The 23,359-nt window shown below is 37.7% G+C and overlaps 1 protein-coding gene across 1 annotated transcript in view; it reads left to right on the plus strand.

Annotated features, from left to right (window-relative positions):
* The first annotated feature begins 2,179 nt into the window (after positions 1-2,179).
* The window catches only part of LOC106878932 (phosphatidylinositol-3-phosphatase SAC1), a 55,936-nt gene continuing 34,756 nt past the window's right edge, over positions 2,180-23,359 (plus strand). Inside the window, exons 1-3 of the mRNA XM_014928297.3 lie at positions 2,180-2,264; positions 9,855-9,952; positions 23,113-23,187. Coding sequence (XP_014783783.1) covers positions 2,239-2,264; positions 9,855-9,952; positions 23,113-23,187 — 199 coding nt within the window. The 5' untranslated portion in view covers positions 2,180-2,238. The remainder of the gene's footprint in view (positions 2,265-9,854; positions 9,953-23,112; positions 23,188-23,359) is intronic.

Raw genomic sequence — 23,359 nt, forward strand, 5'->3', positions numbered from 1 at the left:
GAGAGCATGGTACAGTGAATGATAGTTAACTGGGTTTTGAAGAGGGCAGTAAGTAGAGAGCTGACAAGTTTTTTCATTATCTTCTTTTTTTTATTTCAGAGTAAGTATCATAGAAAAAAAAGTGAGAGATTGAAGTTCATTATATTTCTTATCTAATATATTTAGTAGAAAATAGGCTGTTCCAGTGACATTTTCAGGGCCTCCTAGACAGGTGATATTGATGTAAATGATGATCTTGAGCAGTTGTAAGAAAAATCTGAACAGTTCTGAGAATGATGATTGGATGAAAAGTCAGTGTAAGTCTGGGAGATGAAACATATCAACAGTGATTTGATAGAATAATGGACAGGGTATGTAGTAAGTCAATTTTAGAAGAATATATGACATTATAATAGTAATACAACAGGTGATGTGAAAAAACAACTCATCTATGGATTGTTGATGAATTAATTTTTAAGCACTGGTGTTGGTTGCCACATAAAAAGCACGTAGTGCACACTGTAAAGTGGTTAGCATTAGGAAGGGTATCCAGCTGTAGAAACTGTGCCAAAACAGACTATGGAACCTGGTGTAGTCCCTGACCTTGCCAGTTCCTGTCAAGCTGTCCAACACATGCCAGCATGAAAAACTTATTAAATGTTGATAAGGATTCAAATGATTTTCTTCTTGTTGCAGTCTGATATATTTTGTGTATGAAGCAGTAAGGCTGTTGTGCAGTTGTGTAAAGTAACTCAGTGTGGTTCTTATTGTGCTATGATATTGGCAACATAAAATATGTAGGGTTGCAATGAGGGATCAGCAGAGGTTGTGAGGTTTAGCATTTGCAGTAACTTCGAGAGTTTCAATTGCAAACTATTCATGATTGGAATGTGAGGCACAAAATTCCTTAATATATGTAGTAAAGGTGGCAAACTGGCAGAATCATTAGCACACCAAGCAAAATGCTTAGCAGCATTTCATCCATCTTTACATTGTGAGTCCAAATTCTTTTGTGATCAACTCTGCCTTTCATTCCTTTTGGGATTGATAAAATAAGTACCAGTTGAGCACTGAGGTTGATCTAATCAACTTACACCCTCTCCTGAAATTGCTGTCCTTGGGCCAAAATTTGAAACCAATATGTGTAGTAGTTGAGTTTTTGTACTCTTAAAAGACACAAGGCCTTTGTGTATCATTGATGATGATTCTCAAGACTCCTATTCAAACATATTGAGTCGTGTTAGAAGTAAAAGCAACTGGTAGTGGGAAAAATAGGAAAAGATGTCCTAATGAAAACGCCACGTTTTTTGGGTTAAAGCAGTGGTTCCCAAACTTTTTGGGGCTGCTGCACCCTTGATACCCAGGTCACATTCCTAGCACTCCCACTCCAACTAACCATAAACCTCTTTCTGAAGCAAATTCAAAGCAATTGTATTTCACAAATAAAACTTAACCTAATGAACCCATTATTTTGTTGTTTTTACATCAATCGCGACCCCATTATCGCCCCACTTGGAACTTTCCATCACCCCCATAGAGGCAATACCGCCCACTTTGGGAACCACTGGTTTAAAGTAAGAGATGAGCATTTACAACCATAATCAGTCAGTAAAGAATTTATGAAGAGCTGACCAATTAAATAACTTGTCTGATCACAACCAGTGATAATGTATATTCTGAGTTACATTTCAATGTAAGATTAGCTATAATAACGAAGTGGTAGTCAGGGGATGAGGTTGACATTCATTTTAGTTTTTCAGGTGTACTTGCCAGGCAAGTGATTCGATCTGAGGCTATGTGTTGAAACTAAAACAATTGCAGTGGGAAAAACACATATTAGACATTCAAAAACACAAAACTATTAACTTCATTTTAAACATTTATTGTTATATGGTGTCGAAATTTTCCTCGTGTGAACTGCAACCTGGTTGCTGACGAAGCTATATTGCATTATTTTAGATGTACACTTCAAATTTACCATTCAGAAAGCTCATAAAGAGCTGAGTAATTCTAAAAACAAAAAAGAAACCAAACAGCCTTTCGTTTTTAACTCGTAAATAAAGCTAATCCTCAATGGTTTGTTTTTCAATGACTGACTGGAAATGCAGTTTTAATTAATATACAAGAGTTACCTTTCTTCTCTTTCTCTTTCTCTCACCGCCCAAATTTGATCTTAATTAGCTCCCTTAGAGAACCTGTCATAACGGTGTAGCGTTTGCTACCTTAAAACGTCTTCTTTATCTCATCTGTGATGAAATCATGGCTGTTCATGAATCTCTCCGATTGTAAGTTGTTCATTTATTTACAAGTGTTATAATTTTAGACTTATTTTTTTTTAAATTGTATCTTAATTTTCATATTGGACAAATAATTATAATTTTCTTTGAGAGTGAAATAATTTAATCTCTCATTATCAACATCATGCGATTAGTAGAAAAATAAATTAATTAAATATTTGTTAATCAGAATATTTTTCGTTTACTAGTTAATTTCTTACTTACAAAAACGTACTTCTTATCCTGTTAAAAATGCTGACACTGTTTATTTGTGTAAAATCCCTTCTCTGATTTTATTGCATCTTCACTATATTTTGCATATTACGTCGATGTTCATTTACTTCATTTTCATCTAAATTAGTTGTCAAACCTTATTTCCTTACCTCTGTAAACATTAATATTCCAATACTGTGAAGGAACCTTTCTATCTTATTTACTCACATAGTTAAAGTTAATTTTATATAAATTCAAGTTAATATCGTTTATTTTCTACTGCATTGAATTAATAATTCTATATTTTCAACATATTTTACATTAATTTTTGTTTAATAGACAACTTTTTTTTTATTTTATGATATTATAAAATGATAGATGTTTTTGTTTTTTACTTTTGATTGACCTAACTATGTTAAGAGTGGGCGTTATTCCTTTATTGATGTATTTCAGTATTTAGTTGTTACTAAATATACGACCCTATATTTTAGACAAGGTGAATAGGATATTGTGACGTGCATATCTTTACTGGGTGGTATCAGTTGCGTAAGTGAATTGGTTTTCAATAAGAAATCGAAACCATGCTGCAGAATCGACCTGGGAGTTTATCTCGATATCCACGTCTACTGTATGACAATCGACACATGCTTTAGTCAGTTTAGTCTGAATTTATTCCTGCATTAAAACAAATAGATTTATACTTTTGAGTGACTCAGAAAATCTGCTAACGACAATTTTTAAAATAATAATGTTGAATATCTTGTCGCACTATGATTCCCAAACTTTTAATTTTTTTTGTTTTCATATTTTTGTCTATCTGTCAGAGCTATTCGAAAGTGTGGGTCACCCACACACATAACTATGGAAGATCGTGATTGATAGAATTTTAAATTGCACAAGAATAATTTTTAATTTTGTTAATTTAATAAAGTTTGGTAAACTTGATCAACTGATTTCTTTCTGAAACTTGTGTCATTTAAAAATTCTCTTTGATACTTCATGTACACTACTTAGCTGTTCCTTCAATAATTTCAGTGTCTGGTTCAAAAACATATAGTAGGAATCTCAAATAAATATTCTAATTATTGTCTTTGTGGAGGGAAGTTGTATTGCCACACTAATGATGGTTAATTAGACCTGATTGAGAAAACCTCTGACTAAAGATACAATAACCAGTATAATGCTGCTGCCTTTTTGTATGTTAGAGACTATTTTATTCAATGTATCCGATCTTTAAAATGATAGGGAGAGTCATGAGAGATTTAACTGCTACTTGTAGCAATTTTAATGATCTCTTAGAAACACCCTTGTAAGCTTGTCCAATATGTTTGAAGTTACTTGTCAGTAGTGTCGATTGATGATCATACTTCCTATCTGCTATCTTGGGCTTACATCATCTCATCTGTGATTCCTAATTTCTTTATTAGTTTGTTTACACTACTTATCTGTCAACTTGTGACACTTTCACCAAGCAGATATTACCTATTGTTTTACTTAATCAGTATGTAATCAACAGAGAAATCAGCAATCTGAATGAGTTATTATTAGTACAGTTAGAATGATTATTAATTGTTAACTTGATCAATTGAATTTTACATTTTGATATTGATACACAAACTCTAGCTAAATTACAATTCCCACCACTCAGGCCATCAGGTATTTTCAGATGCCAACTGCATCAGACTAAATAATGTTCCAGTAACAAAGTTTATAAACACGAAGTATTCCACTTTAAAATATACATTCCTTAGAAATGTATATGCACTTAACTACGTATTACAGAATAAAGTTTCAACTAGAGCTTCAACTAAACCTCACAATAACTCTTTCCTATTGTGTCTGGGAAGACAAGATAAAACTGTAATTAATATATGATAACAGTGCTCAGAAATAGCATGATACTCCAAAGATGCCTCACCAGAAACAGAAGAATTGAAACTCCCTGAAAATTAGAATCACAGAACATTGAAAAGTTCTAAACCAATGCAAGATAACAAGAATCAGGAATAGCAGAATATGTGATATGGTGTGAAGATGAGAATCATATTCTGTTATGGATTAATGTTTTTGTTATAGACAAAGTGGAAAATATAGAAAGTAAGATCCAGTTCAAATAGTGCTAAATGAGACCATAAATGATTTACTAAATTTATTTCCAAATTAAAAGGGAAAAAGGAGAGATTTGTCAAACTTCAATTTTATGAATTTCATGCATTGAAAATTATTACTCCTTGCTGCCCACTATTTTTATTTTTTAATCCAGGTGGTTTTGCAAACTACACTTGTAAAGAAAGTCACCATATAGTCTGTCCACTTGAAAATCCCTTCTCTTCCATGTGTTTTTTTTTCTACTTATTCATAAGAACAACAACTACCACTCTAACAACTACCTACCTGTCACCCTATCTTCCAATATCCCAAAAGTAATGAAAGAACAATTGTAAACAACCACCACCTACCTCACCTCACTTTCATCCATTTCATAAACCAGCAGTATGGTCCCTGTAAATCCAGATTTTATGGAGATTTGCTCTCCTGTCATACTGCCTTGAAAACTTCAAACTATATCTGGTATGACAATTTCCTAGCTAAATGGGCTAAATCCATCTCTGTTCACTAGGATCAGTATTCTTATTCACTAATGATGATCTCTCTAATTCCTATTTCATTAATTTTGGTGTAGGTTAAACAATGGCTATATCTTGTAAACTGTTCATTAATGATCTATTTGATATCATTAATGTTTTAATTGTTGTTTTAATACCACTCACTTTTATATGTATGATACTATTTAATCCTCTTAACCATCTGCACTCTGGATTCATTTATATGCAACCTGGATACCTTACACTAAGCATTCACTGCTTCCAAGGACAATGACCTTGACAATATCCACCAATGGAGATTTGGTAACCAAGTCAAACTCAACCAACATTACACACATATTACACATATATGAGGTGGTATCAAAAAGTTCCCAGACTAGTTCTGTAGTGCGCCAACTGATGGCAGCACATGATTGCGTGCACAGTGACAGCTGGCAGTGACCTTCATGAGACAGTGACCTTCATGAGACAGTGACCTTCATGAGACAGTGACCTTCATGAGACAGTGACCTTCATGAGACAGTGTGCCAAGTATCATCACTGTGTTTATTTTGCAAATTGTGAAGTTTGTGTTTTTGTGATCTGTGATTTTGTCATGGACTGGAACAAAGAGCTAACATGAAAATTTTGTGCTAAACTTGGGAAGTCTGCTACAGAGACATTAAGCATGCTTTGGCAAGCTTGCAGTGATGAGGCAATGGATTGTATGCAATGTTTTGGGAGGCACAGGCATTTCAAAAGTGGAAGAACATCCCTGGAAGACAATGAGTGATCTGGAAGACCTGCCACAAGCGTCACCCCCAGAAATGTGGTATTGTGCATTGGGAATTCATCCCCCAGAGCCAGACCATCAATTGAGAGTTCTATTGCAATGTTTTGAAGCATTTAAGGGAGGACTTTCAATGAAAGCGACCTGATTTATTGGGTGCAAAGAATTGGATTCTTCACGACGCCAAAGCACTCTGTCACAGAGCTCTCCTCACACATGTGTGTCTTGCCAAAAGTAACATGGTATTGCTTCTGAACTCGCCCTATTTGCCAGATTTAGCACCTGCGGACTTCCCTCTCTTCCTAAAGATGAAAATGCCATTTTAACACTGTTGTCAAAGTCTAGTGCGAATCACAGAAGGTCCTCAACTTGCTTATCGAAAATGACTTCCAGGCCAGATTTCAAAAGTGCCAGGAATGCTGGAACCAGTGTATTGCTGCACAAGGTGACTATTTTGAAGGAGATGATGCTAAAACTTAGGTAAATAAGTTATTTTTTATTAGACATAACTAGTCTGGGAACTTTTTGATTCCACAATGTATCTGGGAGAGTGCTGCTGCTACACACATGGAAACCTAAAAACCACTGTCTTCTGTGCCTTTCTATTTCTCTGAATTAACACACTACATTTTAACAAAGACCTACTCAACATATCTTTCTTCCATTTGTTATTCTTACTTTACCTCATCAACCCATACTCCATACTAAACATTTTACCAGTTTGTTTATGTATTGGTTTTGCAAGATTCCTGATGTGAAATCATGTGTTGAAACAGGTATTGTTATATTTCAGGAGGATTTTTTTTTCTTTTTCAAATAAACACACGCACTGTTAGATGAGATACAGTTCAGTTTTGTGCCAGGTAGAAGCACCACTGATGCTATATTCCTGGTACGGCAACTGCAGGAGAAATACCTAGCCAAAGATAAACCCCCTATACTTGGCTTTTGTGGACTTGGAGACGATCCCTTATCTGGTGGGCAATGCGGAAACTGGGGAGTGACGAATGGTTAATAAGGGCAGTACAGGCCCTATACATAGATGCCGTTAGTAGGGTTAGGATTGGAAATTAATGTAGTGAAGAATTCCGGGTAGAAGTAGGGGTTCACCAAGGATCAGCCCTCAGGCCCCTCTTATTCATCATAGTCCTCCAGGCAATAACAGAGGAATTCAAAACAGGTTGCCCCTGGGAGCTCCTATATGCTGATGACCTGGACCTCATAGCAGAATCACTACCAGAACTAGAGAAGAAATTTCAGGTGTGGAAGCAAGGTTTAGAATCAAAGGGCCTTAGAGTCAGTGTTGCAAAGACCAAAGTTCTAGTAAGTAGGAAAACGAACACAGCACACACCCCTTCAGGTAAGTGGCCCTGCTTGATCTGTAGAAAAGGTGTAGGTAGAAAGAAATGAAGCTAGCATGATTCGCTGGATGTATTATGTCAGTGTGCACACATTGCAGAGTGTAAGCACCCTGAGAGAAATGATAGACATAAGAAGCATTGGGTGTGGCATGCAAGAGAGATGTTTGCATTGGTATGGTCATGTACTACAGATGGATGAGGAGAGCTGTGTGAAGAAGTGCCACTCCCAATCAGTGGAAGGAATCTGGGGTAGAGGGAGACCCAGGAAGACATGGGACGAGGTGGTGAAGTGTGACCTTCGAACGTTGGGCCCCACAGAAGCAATGACAAAAGACCAAAACCTCTGGAGGTATGCTGTGAGGGAGAAGGCCCAGCAAATAAAGTGAGTTCACAGCTGTAACCTACACCAGATTCGCATAACCAGCCCACTCAAAAGTACCTTGGATCGTAGGGCAACATGCTGTGCTTGAGGAGACCTGTTGAGTCAAGTACATCAATATCAAAACCAAATCAAATGGAAATTGTAGTTGTGACCCCTGTGGTGGTAACACGTAAAAAGCACCGTCCAATCGTGGTCGATGCCAGCTCCTCTGGCCCCTGTCTCGGTGACACGTAAAAAGCACCCACTACACTCTCGGAGTGGTTGGCATTAGGAAGGGCATTCAGCTGTAGAAACACTGCCAGATCAGATTGGAGCCTAGTGCAGCCTCCTAGCTTCCCAGACCCCAGTCGAACTGTCCAACCCATTCCAGCATGGAAAACGGACGTTAAACGACGACGATAATGATGATAATGTCACATTTTCTATATGAGTGTGTTCGCATTTTCGTTACCTATGTTAGGCCGATAACTGACAAGTGTATGTGTGTGACGGTGTATGTGTCTGTCAGTATACAATTTTGTGATGACTGACACACACACATCTAAAGACAACCCACACAAGGATAGAGATAGGCTTCACATGTGCATTAATGTATGTGTGTGTGTGTGTGTCTCTTAGTTTACGTATGTAAACTCCCCCCCCCCCCCCCACAACAGTGAAACGCTCTGATATTGAAACTTTACTTGCGGCCTGGACTTCAAACAAGCAACAACGTTCACTTTCAAGTACTACCAACATGATTTGCCTGATTTAACACCACTCACAATACTCGCAAATATATCTGAAAAACAAAATATTATTCTGGTTATTATAACAAATTCGGAAACTTGGCGAAGTTGAAAGCCTCAGCGGCTCTTTCAGTATAATTACAGAAATTTTATTCCACTCCTTCTAACCAGTTTCAAGATAATGTTTTTTAACAGTCTTTGTATTCTTCATCAATGTATCAACGTCACACAACCTTTTTACTGCGTTACTCAGTATTTATTCTACAGCCTATAATGTTACACAGTTCAAAAACAGCATCTTCCTTTTTATACACTTGGTTCAGTACTCGTTTCAAAATTGTAAAAAAGTTACAAATTAAGAAATTGCGGTGTAGATAGAGGGAAATTAAAATTTTGAAAATGTGATTTCTGGAGAAAATCGTATTAACCCCCTTTTATATGATGAAACAATACATAGTTTCTGATCCTTCTTAAGAACAGAAAGCACTTTCATGCAGACCCATGCAAATTGTACCCTTGCCCTTCACTATTAAACAAAAAGTAACTTCCATTAACTATATATCAGCTGTGCCGATTCTGCCCATAAGAAAGGAGCAAATAATACAATGTGCTTGAAGGGCATAACACCCTGGCAATGCTGGAATGCATTGCTAGTTTATATCATAAAAAGCACCTAAAAGAGGTTGAGTTAGGATTTGCACTCTGACCTCATAAAACCTCTCACCAGCCATGACTACTCAAAACAGACCCATGGGTTAGAGGGTTGTTGTCTTAGTGGTCCATGAAGAGTAAGGAAGCACCAACAAATGGTGAATGCAGTGACACACTGTTACTGTGCATGCCCTCATACTACTACAACTACTCTTTATATTGTTGGGTGGACAGGGTTAGAAAAGCAGACTCTGTGAATTCTAATTGAAAGTGTTCGTTAAAATAAAAAATTATGAATTACTAAAATTTTTTCTTAGGCATAATTAAAAATAGAATCTCATTTGATATCTCTTAGACACAGACATGACTGTGTGGTTAAGAAGTTTGCTTTGCAACCACATTGTTTCAGGTTCCATCCTATTGCGCAGCACTTTGAGCAAGTATCTTTTACTATAGCCCCAGGCTGAACAATATCATCTGAATGAAATTGATGGAGAGAGACTGTATGGAAGTTTGTTGTGTGTGTGTGTGCGTGCGCGCGTGTGTGTGCATTTGTGTCCACTCGCCCTGACTGTTTTGCAATGTGAATTGGTTTGTTTACATCCCTGTAACATAGCAGTTTGGCAAAAGCACCAACAGAATAAGTATCAGGCTTAAAATAAGTTGATTTGTTACATTAGTCTTACAAGGCAGTGCTCCCTCATGGCCACAGTATAATAACTAAAACAAGTAAAAGTGTAAGAAACTGAAGTGCATGCATATTTCTCCAAAATTATTTCATTTACTTTAAACTTTATTAGTTTTTAAAGCATAACTTTGATATTTAGTCTTTTCAAATTCAAACCAAAATTGAACATTTTCCCTAATTTTAAAATATTAAATTTTCTAGGCATATTACATCAGAAAAATTCATTATTGAAGCTAAAGATTCAGTAACTAATGAGTTATTGGTTATTGATCGGGTGACTCAAGAGATAAATCTGCAAGGTGAGTTTTTTTACTGATTCCTTTATTCATTTGTTTACAATATTTGAAGAAATTATTCATATATAGACTTTACATTTAGATGTAATATACTAATATCCTTATATAGATTGAAAGTGTAGATCTTTACGTATGCAGGGTGAAAACTTTGTCAAATAAAGGACTGCTTGTAATAAAGTTGACTCTATTGTGGACACTGAAATCAGACCTGGGCTGACTCCTCAGGAACTATTCTAAGTGTTGTTGTATAACATTGTGTTCTTTTACTGTTAGTGATTGGTGACCTTTTTGAATGGCCTCTATGTGGGTCAAAACAACTAGAATGTCGTTTGGGCACACATGGTTCCTCCAAGGGTGCTTTTCACTAAGAATTCAAGGCAATCAGTATGTTCATTGTAAAAACATTGAAGTACTCTGAGCAAGTCCCACTGGCTTGCAAACACTGTCAATCTTTCCCTTATACATATATATAACTTCACATAACAACAAACACACACAGAATAAAATAAGGATTCAGATAGAACCAGGTATTTGTAAAGATATGCACCAGGTAGAGTTGGATAAACCTGTGGTTCCAGCCTATGGTTGGTAAGTATCAGATAGGATATTCCGGTTGTGTACACAGAGAAAACCAACCCTATGGGTATTTTGCTGGTCCAAAGCATGTGTTACATTGAATTGTACATTATTGGTATACTCTAGAGTGTCTGACAAGTTGCAAATCCCCTTAGTGTATTATAATCAAGTTATCCCTCTCAAAATTCCTTGTCTTGCAAATTACTTGGTGCTGGTACCATGTAAAAAAGCATCCAGTGCACATTGTAAAGTGGTTGGTATTTGGAATGGCATCCAACTGTAAAAATCATGCTAAAACTGACCTTGTCTGTGTTTGTGCCATGTAAAAAGCACTGAGTCCACTCTGCATAGTGGTTGGTGTTAGGAAGGGTACCCAGCCATAAAAACCCTGCCAAAACATACACAGTAGCCTGGGGTAGTCTTTTACCTGTGGCCAGTTCCTGTCAACCATCCTACCTATGTATGTATGGAAGACAGAAGTTAAATGATGATGATGAGGAATAATAACAAACGATGGATTATTGTGAGCTGACAATTATCCATCATCTCTGTTATTATTCATTTGATTATATATATATATATATATATATATATATATACATATATATAGTTGTATTCTGTTTGGAATGTGGTAAAGTACAGTATAAATCTCATTTACCTTCAGAATTACCCAGTACTATTAGTAGTGTTATATACTTCCAAGTTTAAGTTTGAATATTCATTGTGTGGATGTAAAATTGAAGAAATTGGAGTTAAGAAGGAATATGGGACATTTATTTATTATTTGCTACAATTGTTTCACTGCAATGTAGTTCTCCAAGAATACAGATATTTGATTATGCAACTGTTTGCATAATCAAATATCTGTATTCTTGGAGAACTATGTTGCGTTGAAACAATTGTAGCAAATAATAAATAAATGTTCAACCATACTCCTTCTTTTTGACTCTAATTTCTTCAATATATATATATATATATATATATATATATATTTGTAGTGTAATATATGTATTCATATAATTATGTGGCTATCACAGGAAGCTCCCCTAGCAGACCTGGCTAGCAAACCACATTGTAAACTAGAATAGAGGAGTGTAATGCAGAGTTCTATGCAGGTGAAATTGAGGAAATCTGATTGATGAAATTATTTCATGAGTAGTATATAAACTAAAAAAGTCAGGAAGTATGAGAGGTGAATACATTTATTTAATCACTTGTCATCCTTAAGGTTACAGCTGTTTCGCCAGCCTTCATCATGTAAAAATAATTTCAGTGTATAATGAATTATTTTACAGGGTGGTTTGCTCTGCTTGAGTGGACATGTAGGCTAAGTAAAATTATGACTGTTCATGCATACAGGCTAATCTTCTACATCTCTCCCTCAACCAAGTAATCCAAATCTTGTGGCTCATGGGTGTTGGTGCCATGTAAAATAGCCAGTACAGTCTGTAAAGTGGTTGGCATTAGGAAGGGCAGACAACTGGAGACATATCTGTCCTACTGTTGACATCATGTCAAAACAAACAAATGGAGCCCGGGGAACTCTTCAGCTGGTCAGCTCCTGTCAAACCATCCGACCCATGTCAGTATGGAAAACTGACATTAAATGATGATGATGTCTGCACTAATATGCATGCTATGCATTATACAATGCAGTTGTATATTTACAAATCAGTGCAGATAAAGAAAGCTAGAGCATCAGATCACTAGAACATCATCATGGCCATACTAATGTTTCAACTCTCAAGTATCCATGCAAAATTTACTCTTTATAAATACAATGTATGGAAGACCCATACTTAATAAAATTAGCTTGGTATGATCATTAAAAATATAAATAATAAATATATTTTGTTTCATATCGAGGTGCTGTATCTAAGTTCAGGAAACCAACCGTCCTTAATGTTAACAGGAAGGGCTAGGAAAGGAAGTAAAGTAGTTAAATTAAATTTTTAAAATATTGAAAGTATGTAGAAGTACATATAAAAATATAACAAAACTTAACACGAATGAATTCAATAGGAAACAGACAACTGGAGACATAAAAATTAAACTAAGAGATAATACTGAAGAACAGTTATTTTCAAATAGGGTCAAAAGGTCTCAAAATATTTTCTGTCTAAATAAACTGTGTAACCATGATATTCTAGTGATCTGATGAGCTAGCTTTCTTTACTTGTTCTAATTTGTAAGTATACAGTTGTATCATTCATAGCATACATGTTAATGCAGACATGTAAAATGATTTATTATACACTGAAATTATTATTATATGATGAAAGCTGCAAAACGGCTGTAATCTTAAGGATGACAAGTGGTTAAATAAATATATTACCTTCTCATACCTCAGCTCACCCTGTGTTACCTAAACTGTAAAGTATCAATATGCAAGTGCTTTATCATACATTGTGTTACTGCTCTAAAGGTTAAAAAAGAAAATCAGCCTATAAAATCTTGAAATCACAGAGGATCTTTACTAATGTAAATGCAGTTTTTGTAAGCGGATGTTCAGAGAGTAATAAATATGTGAAATGTATATAGCCTGCAGTCTTTTGACTAATTGTATCTGTATGATTTGGCCGTAACTGAATGCTTATCTATAGCAAGTATAATGCAAAAAAATGTGTGTGTGGGTAAAATATAAGCACCAGTGTGGTTAAGAAGCTTGTTTTGCAACCATGTGTGCTTGAATTCAGCCCCATTGTGTGGTACATTGGGTCAGTGAAACCTTGTGAGTTGATTTGGTTGACAGAATTTGAATGATGCTTGTTGTGTGTGTGAGAAAGAGAGAGGGAGAGGTGAGTGCATATATGTTTGTCTCTTCCTGTTTTGACATTGCATAACTGTTGTAAATGAATAGCATTCATTTTTAATAATCTGCAAAAAAAAAAAAATGTCTGGACATGAAGATCTTGCTTGAAAATGGGTCAGGAGTGATGACAGGAAGGATATCTGACCATAGGAAATTTGCCTCATTAAACTATCTGACCCATGTAATTATGGAAAAGGAGACATTAAAATGATGTTGGTGATATATATAAAGTCATTCTCATTATTAAGATCATTTTCCATTTGCTTTCCATATGGCATGAGTTGAACAGACTTTAACAGTCCAAGTCAGTTTTTATTTGGAGCCACTCTCCATTTAGACAGTTTGGGTGGCCATGTTTCAGTCATATATTTTGATTTGGATGTGATTTCTACAGTTAATATTAACCAGTTTACAGATTGTATCGTGTGCATTTTATCATGGTACCAGCATTAGAGAGGTTGTCATATTCTCAAAAAAGGGTCCTTTTTGACCTTATATTGTCTCCATATGTTCACCAAGCACTTTACAAAGTGTATTAAGTGCATTATACTGTAGTACCAGCACTAACGTTGCCTTGCACCCTCAAAACAAAAGGGCTCCTCATTGTTCCTTTCATTCCTACAGGCCAGTGTGATAAACAAAGTGGGTTTAAAGAGAGGGCAAAGGATGAACTAGGGTAACAGGAGGAAAGAAATAAGAGCATGAAGAAAGAAGCAGTGAGAGAAAGAGTTCTAGAAGGAGTTATAAAAGAGACAGTAATGGTAGAGTGTATTGAGAGTGACAGTAGTAGCAGAGTGTATTGAGGGTGACAATAATGGCAAGGGATAAATAAGAGAAAGGAATGGATAGTTTTAAAAAGGGGGTGATGGCAAGATTGTAAAAGATGTGGTTAGCAGTATAGAAGGGCAATGCTAGCTGGTAAGAGGAGTGGAGTATGTAATGAGTAGTGCTGGTGCTGCAATGTAACAGTAGATAACTGAGGGAGATAAAGCTGGTAGAAGGGTAGAATGAATTTGATGCAAGACCTCATTATTCCAGCATGATCATGAAGGAAAGAGATAATGGCAGCTACATATTTGCTTCAGATATGAGAGCAGGGTTGGGTATATCAGATACCAACAGATGTGATGCAATCACTTAATTACTCGAGTATTGAGATGAGAGGGAAGCAGTAAATGCTGATACAAAGGTGGGGAGAGAGAGAGACTCTGTGTGTGTGTGTGTGTGTGTGTAAGTATGTTTGATGGATGTCAATGAAAGCAGCTAAGTAATATTATCTGGTAAGGAAGTAAAGGATATCAATAGAACACTAACCTAAAAGAGGAGGAGTGTTGGCTAGAAGTACTCGGGTAAAAGAAACGGATGTTCAGAAACCAACAGATCTTTGCTCAAATAAGCAAAAGATACCTGCTCAACACCATCATCCATTTCTCCTGATAAAAGAGTATTAACCCTGAAATATAGAAATATAAAGTAAAGTTTCTGCATTGCATTGGCTTTTGAACAATTTTCAATCTTCAAATGTCACACAATGCTTCACTTAAACTATACTATGCATGCATATATATATACTTATTTATATATATATATGTATACATACTTGTATGTTTGTTGTATATGAGTAGGTTAACATTTATTTATAATTCTGTATTGTAACACTTCAACTACTTATGTGCTTCTAATTTGAAGACTAAGTGAAAAATCAAGAAGTTTGTCCTTTGGGTTATTGAATATCAGAAAAAGTCAGGAAATGCTAATCACCTGTTTGTTGTGATGAAATCATATTTTACTTCTCCAGTAAAATATGGTGCAACCAAATTATGATATAATGTAGTTTATAATGAAAAGAAATCTGTGATGATGCAGCTGCTGGAATGCTGACCATGAAAGTTGATACCACAAACATTAAAGTTCATCTTGATATGTCACAATTACTATAAACCGATATACACCATCATAAATTTCATCTGACCTGTTTTTTGTTTTTTTTTTCACCATTTATATGACTATATTCACTAGTTGATGAAAATAAAGCTAGCTAGCTCATCTAGCACTTTAACTTACTTGCAATATATTTTTACTTTTACTGACCAAATCAATCTAATTTTGTGTAATTTCAGCCTTCCATACATTGTATATATAATGTCATTCTAAAAATATACAAACACACCATTGAAATCTTGCAACTACAAGATAGAGTGTGATTAATTCAAAGCAAAGTGAATAAATATGCACTACATTTGACAAAGAAATCTGAATGCTAAAGGCTAAATTACAAATTTATTTTGTGCATCCTATTCACTGATATGATCAAATATTGCAGGTGAAACATAGTTAATTAATAAAAATAGTTTCTGAGAATCAGTAGTGTCTATATTAGCTGTATCTGAAACATTGGAAAAAGTTCCAAACCAAAACAGCCATTCTTTAGTTACTACTATTAAGATTGCAAACAAGCCTTTCTGATCCTAAAAATCTCTCCATTAAAATTTTGACTGACCTATGCAAGCATGGCAAAGTACCTTAAATGATGATGACGAAATTGTAATAAAGTAATTTATAGAAAATAAGCTCTTTTCAGAGCGATTGAAGTTTAACCTCAAAGAGAGAAATTAATCTTAATATATAAAACAGATTATCACACTAAAAATTATTTTGGGTTTCACTTAATATTTTTAGTAATCACTGCATTTGTAAATTAAATTTCCTCTTTTACTTGTTTCTGTCATTAGACTGCAGCTATGCTGTGGAACTGCCTTGAAAGGGTTAGTTGAACAAATCACTACCCTACCTTCCATACTTATTTAAGTCCGGTGCTTATTCTATCAACATCTTTTGCCTAACTGCCAAGTTGCAAGGGAATAAACAAATGCATGCACACACACACATGATGGGCTTCCAGTTTCCATCTGCCAAAGTCAGTCACAAGGCATTGGTCAGCCCAGGCCTATCTTTCGAGCGACATCGTTGCCAGTGCCCCTGGACTGGCTCATGTGCGGGCGACACATGAAAACATGAAATCTTTCGAGCGGGATCGCTGCCAGTGCCCCTGGACTGGCTCATGTGCGGGCGACACATGAAAACATGAAATCTTTCGAGCGGGATCGCTGCCAGTGCCCCTGGACTGGCTCATGTGCGGGCGACACATGAAAACATGAAATCTTTCGAGCGGGATCGCTGCCAGTGCCCCTGGACTGGCTCATGTGCGGGCGACACATGAAAACATGAAATCTTTCGAGCGGGATCGCTGCCAGTGCCCCTGGACTGGCTCATGTGCGGGCGACACATGAAAACATGAAATCTTTCGAGCGGGATCGCTGCCAGTGCCCCTGGACTGGCTCATGTGCGGGCGACACGTGATATCTTTCGAGCGAGACTGTTGCCAGTGCCCCTGGACTGGCTCTTGTGCGGGCGACACATGAAGTCTTTCGAGCAGGATCGTTGCCGGTGCCCCTGAACTGGCTCTTGTGTGGGGTTCTGGGATTTTTCGAGCGGGATCGTTGCTGGTGCCCCTGGGCTGGCTCTTGTGCGGGTGACACATGAGGTTTCTCGAGCGAGATGAGCGTGGCCTTTGCCAGTACCGCCTGATTGGCCTTCGTGCGGGTGACACGTAAAAGCACCCACTACACTCTCTGAGTGGTTGGCTTTAGGAAGGGCATCCAGCTGTAGAAACACTGCCAAATCAGATTGGAGCCTGGTGTAGCCATCTGGTTTCACCAGTCCTCAGTCAAATCGTCCAACCCATGCTAGCATGGAAAGCGGACGTTAAACGACGACGACAATACGTACAGACATATATATATATATATATATATATATACCGCCTGACTGGCCTTTGTAGGGTTTTCGAGCGAGATCGTTGCCAGTGCCCCTGGACTGCCTCTTGTGCGGGTGGCACATAAAAGACACCATTTCGAGCGTGGCCGTTTTCATGCGGGTGACACGTAAAAGCACCCACTACACTCTCTGAGTGGTTGGCGTTAGGAAGGGCATCCAGCTGTAGAAACTCTGCCAAATTAGATTGGAGCCTGGTGTTGCCATTCGGTTTCACCAGTCCTCAGTCAAATCGTCCAACCCATGCTAGCATGGAAGGCGGACGTTAAACGATGATGATGATGATGATGATGACTTGTCCAAGTGGACCTGAACCTAAAACTATGTGGTTACAAAGCAAACTTCTTAACTACACAACCATTAAATTTACTTGATACATGAAACAGCTGTAAAGGTCTGTCATATTTGTTTAACAATCTTGCTGTGGACAGTAAAAGAAGGACTAATTGGACACTGCCATTTATAGTTTACTAGCAAAGATACCCGGCATTGCTCAGGATTAAAATGGCATAATTTGTATCCATTGTAGTTACGTTGAAACAGATGACACGGGAAAGTGCAGCATTGACAACTCATTTGTGGAGTAAATGGTGGGCTAAGTCAACTAAGCAACATGTCATGCATCTGTGTAGCACCCGAAAAATAGTAAAATGTAGTTGGCAAAAATGTTAATCAAACAGACCGAATTAAGGATTTTTAATTTTGGGTAAGAGTTTTGAAGTGGCTAGTTTAAGTTGGAATAATTATATGAAAAAGAGCGCTCATGTGAAAACAGAGGTAAACTGTAACTCGCAAATGAATACTGCTGGCAGTACTGTGCAAGCAGTCATTAAGAACTTGCCACAGCTGACAAAGTAAAGTATTGATTTTTTCCAGCTGAGTTTGTGTCACGTTTTTTCGCTGGCTCAAGCCAAATCCTAGGCGAATTTCGAGGAAAAAATTATAAGAAAAAGCGTCCTAAGTCAAAGAGAGCACACGTGTCAAATTTGGTGAAATTCGGTTGAAAATTGTAGGAGCAGAAGTGGTTCACACAACACCCACACAGACAGGCAACTTGCCTTTTAATATGTAAGATAGATTCACTTCCATCAGTAATAGGATACGGTACATTATAAAACTTCTGTTATTTATAATTACGGTTGTTAGTCTTATAACTAAACCTGGTGGATTGGTTTGAATATTAGACACAATTTTGACTGTTTAGTTCTGTTACATAAAATACTGACATACTAGCAGTCTTTATATCTCATTTATGGAATTAATTTGTGAATGCAGTGATGATTAAAATCTTTAGATACAACCCAAAGTAATCTTTGATGTGAGAAATAAACACTGCTGGCATGTCAGTAATTTATGTAACACACACACACACACACATCAATGGAAATATAAAATAATAACACAGATTAATATAGAATGTAACGTCTATTCATTTCATGACAATATTAAATCTTTTAAATCATTTGAAACTCTCTCAGTGTCATTTATTACACATCAAAACTAGGACACAACCTATAATTTCTATGAACATAGTTTTCACCTTTTGTACATTGTGATACATCATCATCATCATCATTGTTTTAACTTTCCATGCTGGCATGGCTTGGATGGTTTGACTGGGGACTGGCAAGCCAGGAGACTGCACCAGGCTCCAATCAGATCTGGCAGTGTTTCTACAGCTGGATGCCCTTCCTAACGCCAACCACTCTGAGAGTGTAGTGGGTGCTTTTTACGTACCACCGGTACAGGAGCCAGTCATGCGGCAGTGGTATCGGCCACATTCAGATGGTGTTTTTTTACGTGCTACGGGCACAGGAGCCAATCGGGGTGGGAGAGCTGGCATTGACCACGTTCGGATGGTGCTTTTTACATGTCACCAACACGAGGAGCCAGTCAGGCAGCACTGGCATCGGCAACAACTACAATTTCCATTTGTTATTTGATTTGAATTTTGATTTTACTTGACTCAATAGGTCTCCTCAAGCACAGAATGTTGCCCAACAATTCCAAGGTACTTTTTAAATGGGCTGGTCATGCGACACCAGTGTAGGCTATGGCTGTGATCTCACTTTACTTGCTGGGTCTTCGCAGTCACAGCATTTCTCCAGAGGTCTCGGTCTTTTGTCATTGCCTCTGTGAGGCCCAACATTTGAAGGTCATGCTTCACCACCTCATCCCATATCTTCCTGGGTCTCCCTCTAACATGGGTTCCTTCCACTGTTAAGGAGTGACACTTCTTCACACAGCTCTCCTCATCCATACGCAGCACATGACCATGCCAGCGCAGTCGTCTCTCTTGCACACCACATCCAATGCTTCTTGTGTCCAACATTTCTCTCAGGGCGCTTACACTCTGTAGTGTGTGCACACTGACATTACACATCCAGCAGATCATACTAGCTTCATTTCTTTCAAGCCTACGCATGTCTTCAGCAGTCATGGCCCATGTTTCACTGCTGTGTAGCATGGCATTTCACACACATGCATCATACAATCTACCTTTCACTCTGAGCGAGAGGTCCTTTTTCACCAGTAGAGGTAGAAACTTTCTGAACTTTACCCAGGCTACTCTTATTCTAGTGATAACACTCTCTGAGCATCCACCCCCACTACAGACTTGGTCATCTAGGTAGCGGAAGCTGTCAACTACTTCTAGTTTCTCCCCCTGGCATATGATGAAATCAGTTTTCTGAGCATCTGTGGTGTTTATTGCCACTGTGCATCTGCAGCACACACAAGCTATCTTCCCGGTTAACCTTCCTTTGATGTTGCTGCACCTCTTATGCATCCATAGCTTACACTGGATACATCTTATGGAGTTTCTACCCACGTCTTTTCTACAGATCGAGCAGGGCCATCTACATGAAGGGATATGTGATGTGTTCGCCTTCTACTTACTAGGACTTTGGTTTTTACAACATTGACTCTAAGGCCCTTCGATTCTGAAATTTCTTAGCAAAGTCATCAGCATAGAGGGGCTCCCAGGGGAAACCTGTCTTGAATTCCTCTTTTATTGCCTGGAGGACTATGATGAATAAGAGGGGGCTTAGGGCTGATCCTTGGTGAACCCCTACTTCTACCCAGAATTCTTCACTATGCTCATTGCCGACCCTTACCTTACTAATGGCATCCTTGTACAGGGTCTGTACAGCTCTTATTAACCACTCGTCAATCCCCAGTTTTCACATCGCCCACCAGATAAGGGATCGGGGGACCCTGCCATACCAGGAATATAGCATCAGTGGTGCTTCTACCTAGCACAAAACCGAACTGCATCTCATCTAGGCTAACTCTCTCCCTAATTAGTTGGGCTATGACCCTCGCTGTAACCTTCATGACCTGATCCAGCAGTTTGATACCTCTGTAGTTATTTCTGTCCAAAGCATCACCTTTACCTTTATAGCAGTTGACTATGGTGCTGCTGCGCTAGTCATTGGGTATGACTCCTTCATGAACTACCTGGTTTACAATACGGGTGACTAGGCCATAACCCATACCACCAGATATTTTAAGCATCTCGGCAGTGATTCCTGATGGGCTGGGGGGGGGGGCTTTACCTGACCTCATATCCTTAATTGCTTTATCTACATCACAATTTTTTCTCACATACTGTCTTGCAATCTGAAACACTTCAGTTCTTTGGTCCTCATATCGCTGAACATTGGCAAACTTCTTTTTTTCTGCTTCTCCCTTGGCTATGTATACCTGTCGCCCAGCCTCCCTTCTGGCTATCTGATACAGTTCCCTGCTACCCTCACTCTTCCAGGGTTTTTTTTGCTCCAATGGCCTTGTCTACTGTATTATTCCACCACCACATTACTCTAAGCCTGGAAGGGACTTTGCACCAGCTGCAGATTTGGTCTGTGACGCTCAGTAAGCTGTCCTGTAGGAATTTCCAGTTACCCTCTATGTCCGAAGTCTGTAGCTCCTCTTCCCTCTCATCAAATTTCTCAATGAGCATGTCCCTAAATCTCTGACCATGTGAAGGGTTCTTTAGCTTCCAAATCCTTCTTTTTTGGATTGGTCTGTTTCTTGGCACCCTTCTGGCCTCGAGTCTAAAGTCACTAATAACTAGTCTATGCTGGGGGATACATTCTTCACCAGCGAGGGTCTTTGTATTTAAGAGCAACCTTGCATCCCGCTATCTGGTGAGGATGAAATCAATCTGGTTAGCAGAGTCACCTGATTGATAGGTTATCAGGTGGCTGTCTGACTTCCTGAAGTTAATGTTGCAGATTAATAGGTTCCATGCATCACAGAACTCCAGTGGCCTAGTTCCCTCTTTGTTTCTGGAACCAACTCCATGGCCCCCATGAACACCATGGAAGATACTAGATTGCTGTCTGACATGCCCATTAAAATCTCCAGCCACAAAGATGAGGTCATTGTCACTCGCGTTTGAGGTAGCCTGTAGAAGGGTATCATAAAAGTGACCCTTCTGATCATTTGGTAGGCCCGCTTGTGGGACGTAGGCAGAGATAATTGTAGCTATACTATTCTGCAGGACTAGCCTGAGCTTAAGCACTCTATTGCATACTCTGACTACCTCTATGACCTTATCCACCCATTTCTCCACAAGGAGTATGCCTACACCCCTACTCCATCTATGTTACCTTCCCAGAAGATTTTATACCTATGTGCTTTGCCTGTGAGGACCCTGGCTGAAGCTCCTCTCCACCTTACCTCTTGTTTGCAGCATACATCAACACGTCTCCGTTTAAGCATCTCTACAATTTCACTAGATCTACCTTTCAGTGTGTCTACATTGACAGTGCCAACTCTTAGAAACTGGGAAAGGAATGTGGGGGAAGAAATGAGGAGGGGAGATGTTATTCAGTGTCTGAATAACATGTCTATCGTTTGATAGACATGCTACACCTGTTCTTACTTTCGACCTGTCATCATTCAAACATTCAAGCGTGTTCAGTAGTCACAAAATCTATGTAACTAGACACAAGAAATTTTGCATAGTACTTCAAAGCCTATTTCATTCTACTCAACCTTAAACTCTGAAAACTGGAATTATTGGTATTTTGTACAATTTACCTTCAATAATTAAGATACATGTTTTAGAAAATATTTCTATATTAGAATGCTTCCAATAAGTGGTCAAATCAAGTGATAAGTCAAAGTTTAGATAATTGATAAACCACTTAAGATAGTAATATATCTGATTATTGGCTAATAAGAAAATCTAACCATTGTTAAGCTAAACATTATTAGAAACCTAGGTTTAACATTATCCAGATATTCTGGAAAACAGCAAGAAAATATCTTTACTATATTAAAGTACTAATTCCAATAGAAGCTGTATATAGGTATGTCAGATTGGTATCACATCTTAAGACAGTATTAAATAGTGTGCAAATGTGTAAAGATAAAAAAGAGAAAATATTCCTTCATCATCATCCAGTCATGCTGATTGTATGGATTCCTGTGACTCTCTGTCATCATCCAATTCTATTATTCATGAATGTCCTCAATCACTCTACTATCAACTTGAATTGTTGGTCCCTCTATGCGATCGGCATGAAGTAGTCACTCTTCATCCCATGCATTCTTTCCATTCAACAGCTTCTCATAATATCACTTCCAAACCATCTTATCTTCTGTACCAATGGTCTTAATGATTATGAATACCTATGACATCCCAGTTCTCTCTAACACATTGTCTTGCAATCCTGAACACTTCTTGCTTCTGATCCTCACATTGCAGGATGTGTATGAATCTCTTCCTTTCTGTTTCACCCTTAGTCAAGTATACCTGTTGCCTCACTGCTCTTTTAGCAATTTGGTAATACTCCCTCCAACTAGCTTCCTTGTTCTGTGATTTAATTTGAAAACACAGTCTGGTAATAAATGAAGTTATTAAAATTGTTTTCTTAATGCTTTTCTTTATCATTTTTGTTTTGATAATAGATTATATATTTCTTTTCTTCAGTTGGAAGCCAAATCCCAGAAGCAGCTTCTGTAAAACCCATTTATGGTATTTTAGGTATCATCAGATTGGTAGCAGGTAAGTTAAAAATTTTTTACCTTACAAATTAGATTAAAGTGTGAAGGTTTTGGAGCTCACTGCAAGCAAGTTATAAGTCTGGTATAATATTCTTTGCTCATTCTCTAGCATCAGAAAAAATTATTGTACTTTTAGTTACAAGTCTTTTACAAAACTTTCACAGACAGTAACT

Source organism: Octopus bimaculoides, chromosome 1 (genome assembly GCF_046866305.1).
Source record: "Octopus bimaculoides isolate indiv1 chromosome 1, ASM4686630v1, whole genome shotgun sequence".
Lineage (NCBI taxonomy): Eukaryota > Metazoa > Mollusca > Cephalopoda > Octopoda > Octopodidae > Octopus > Octopus bimaculoides.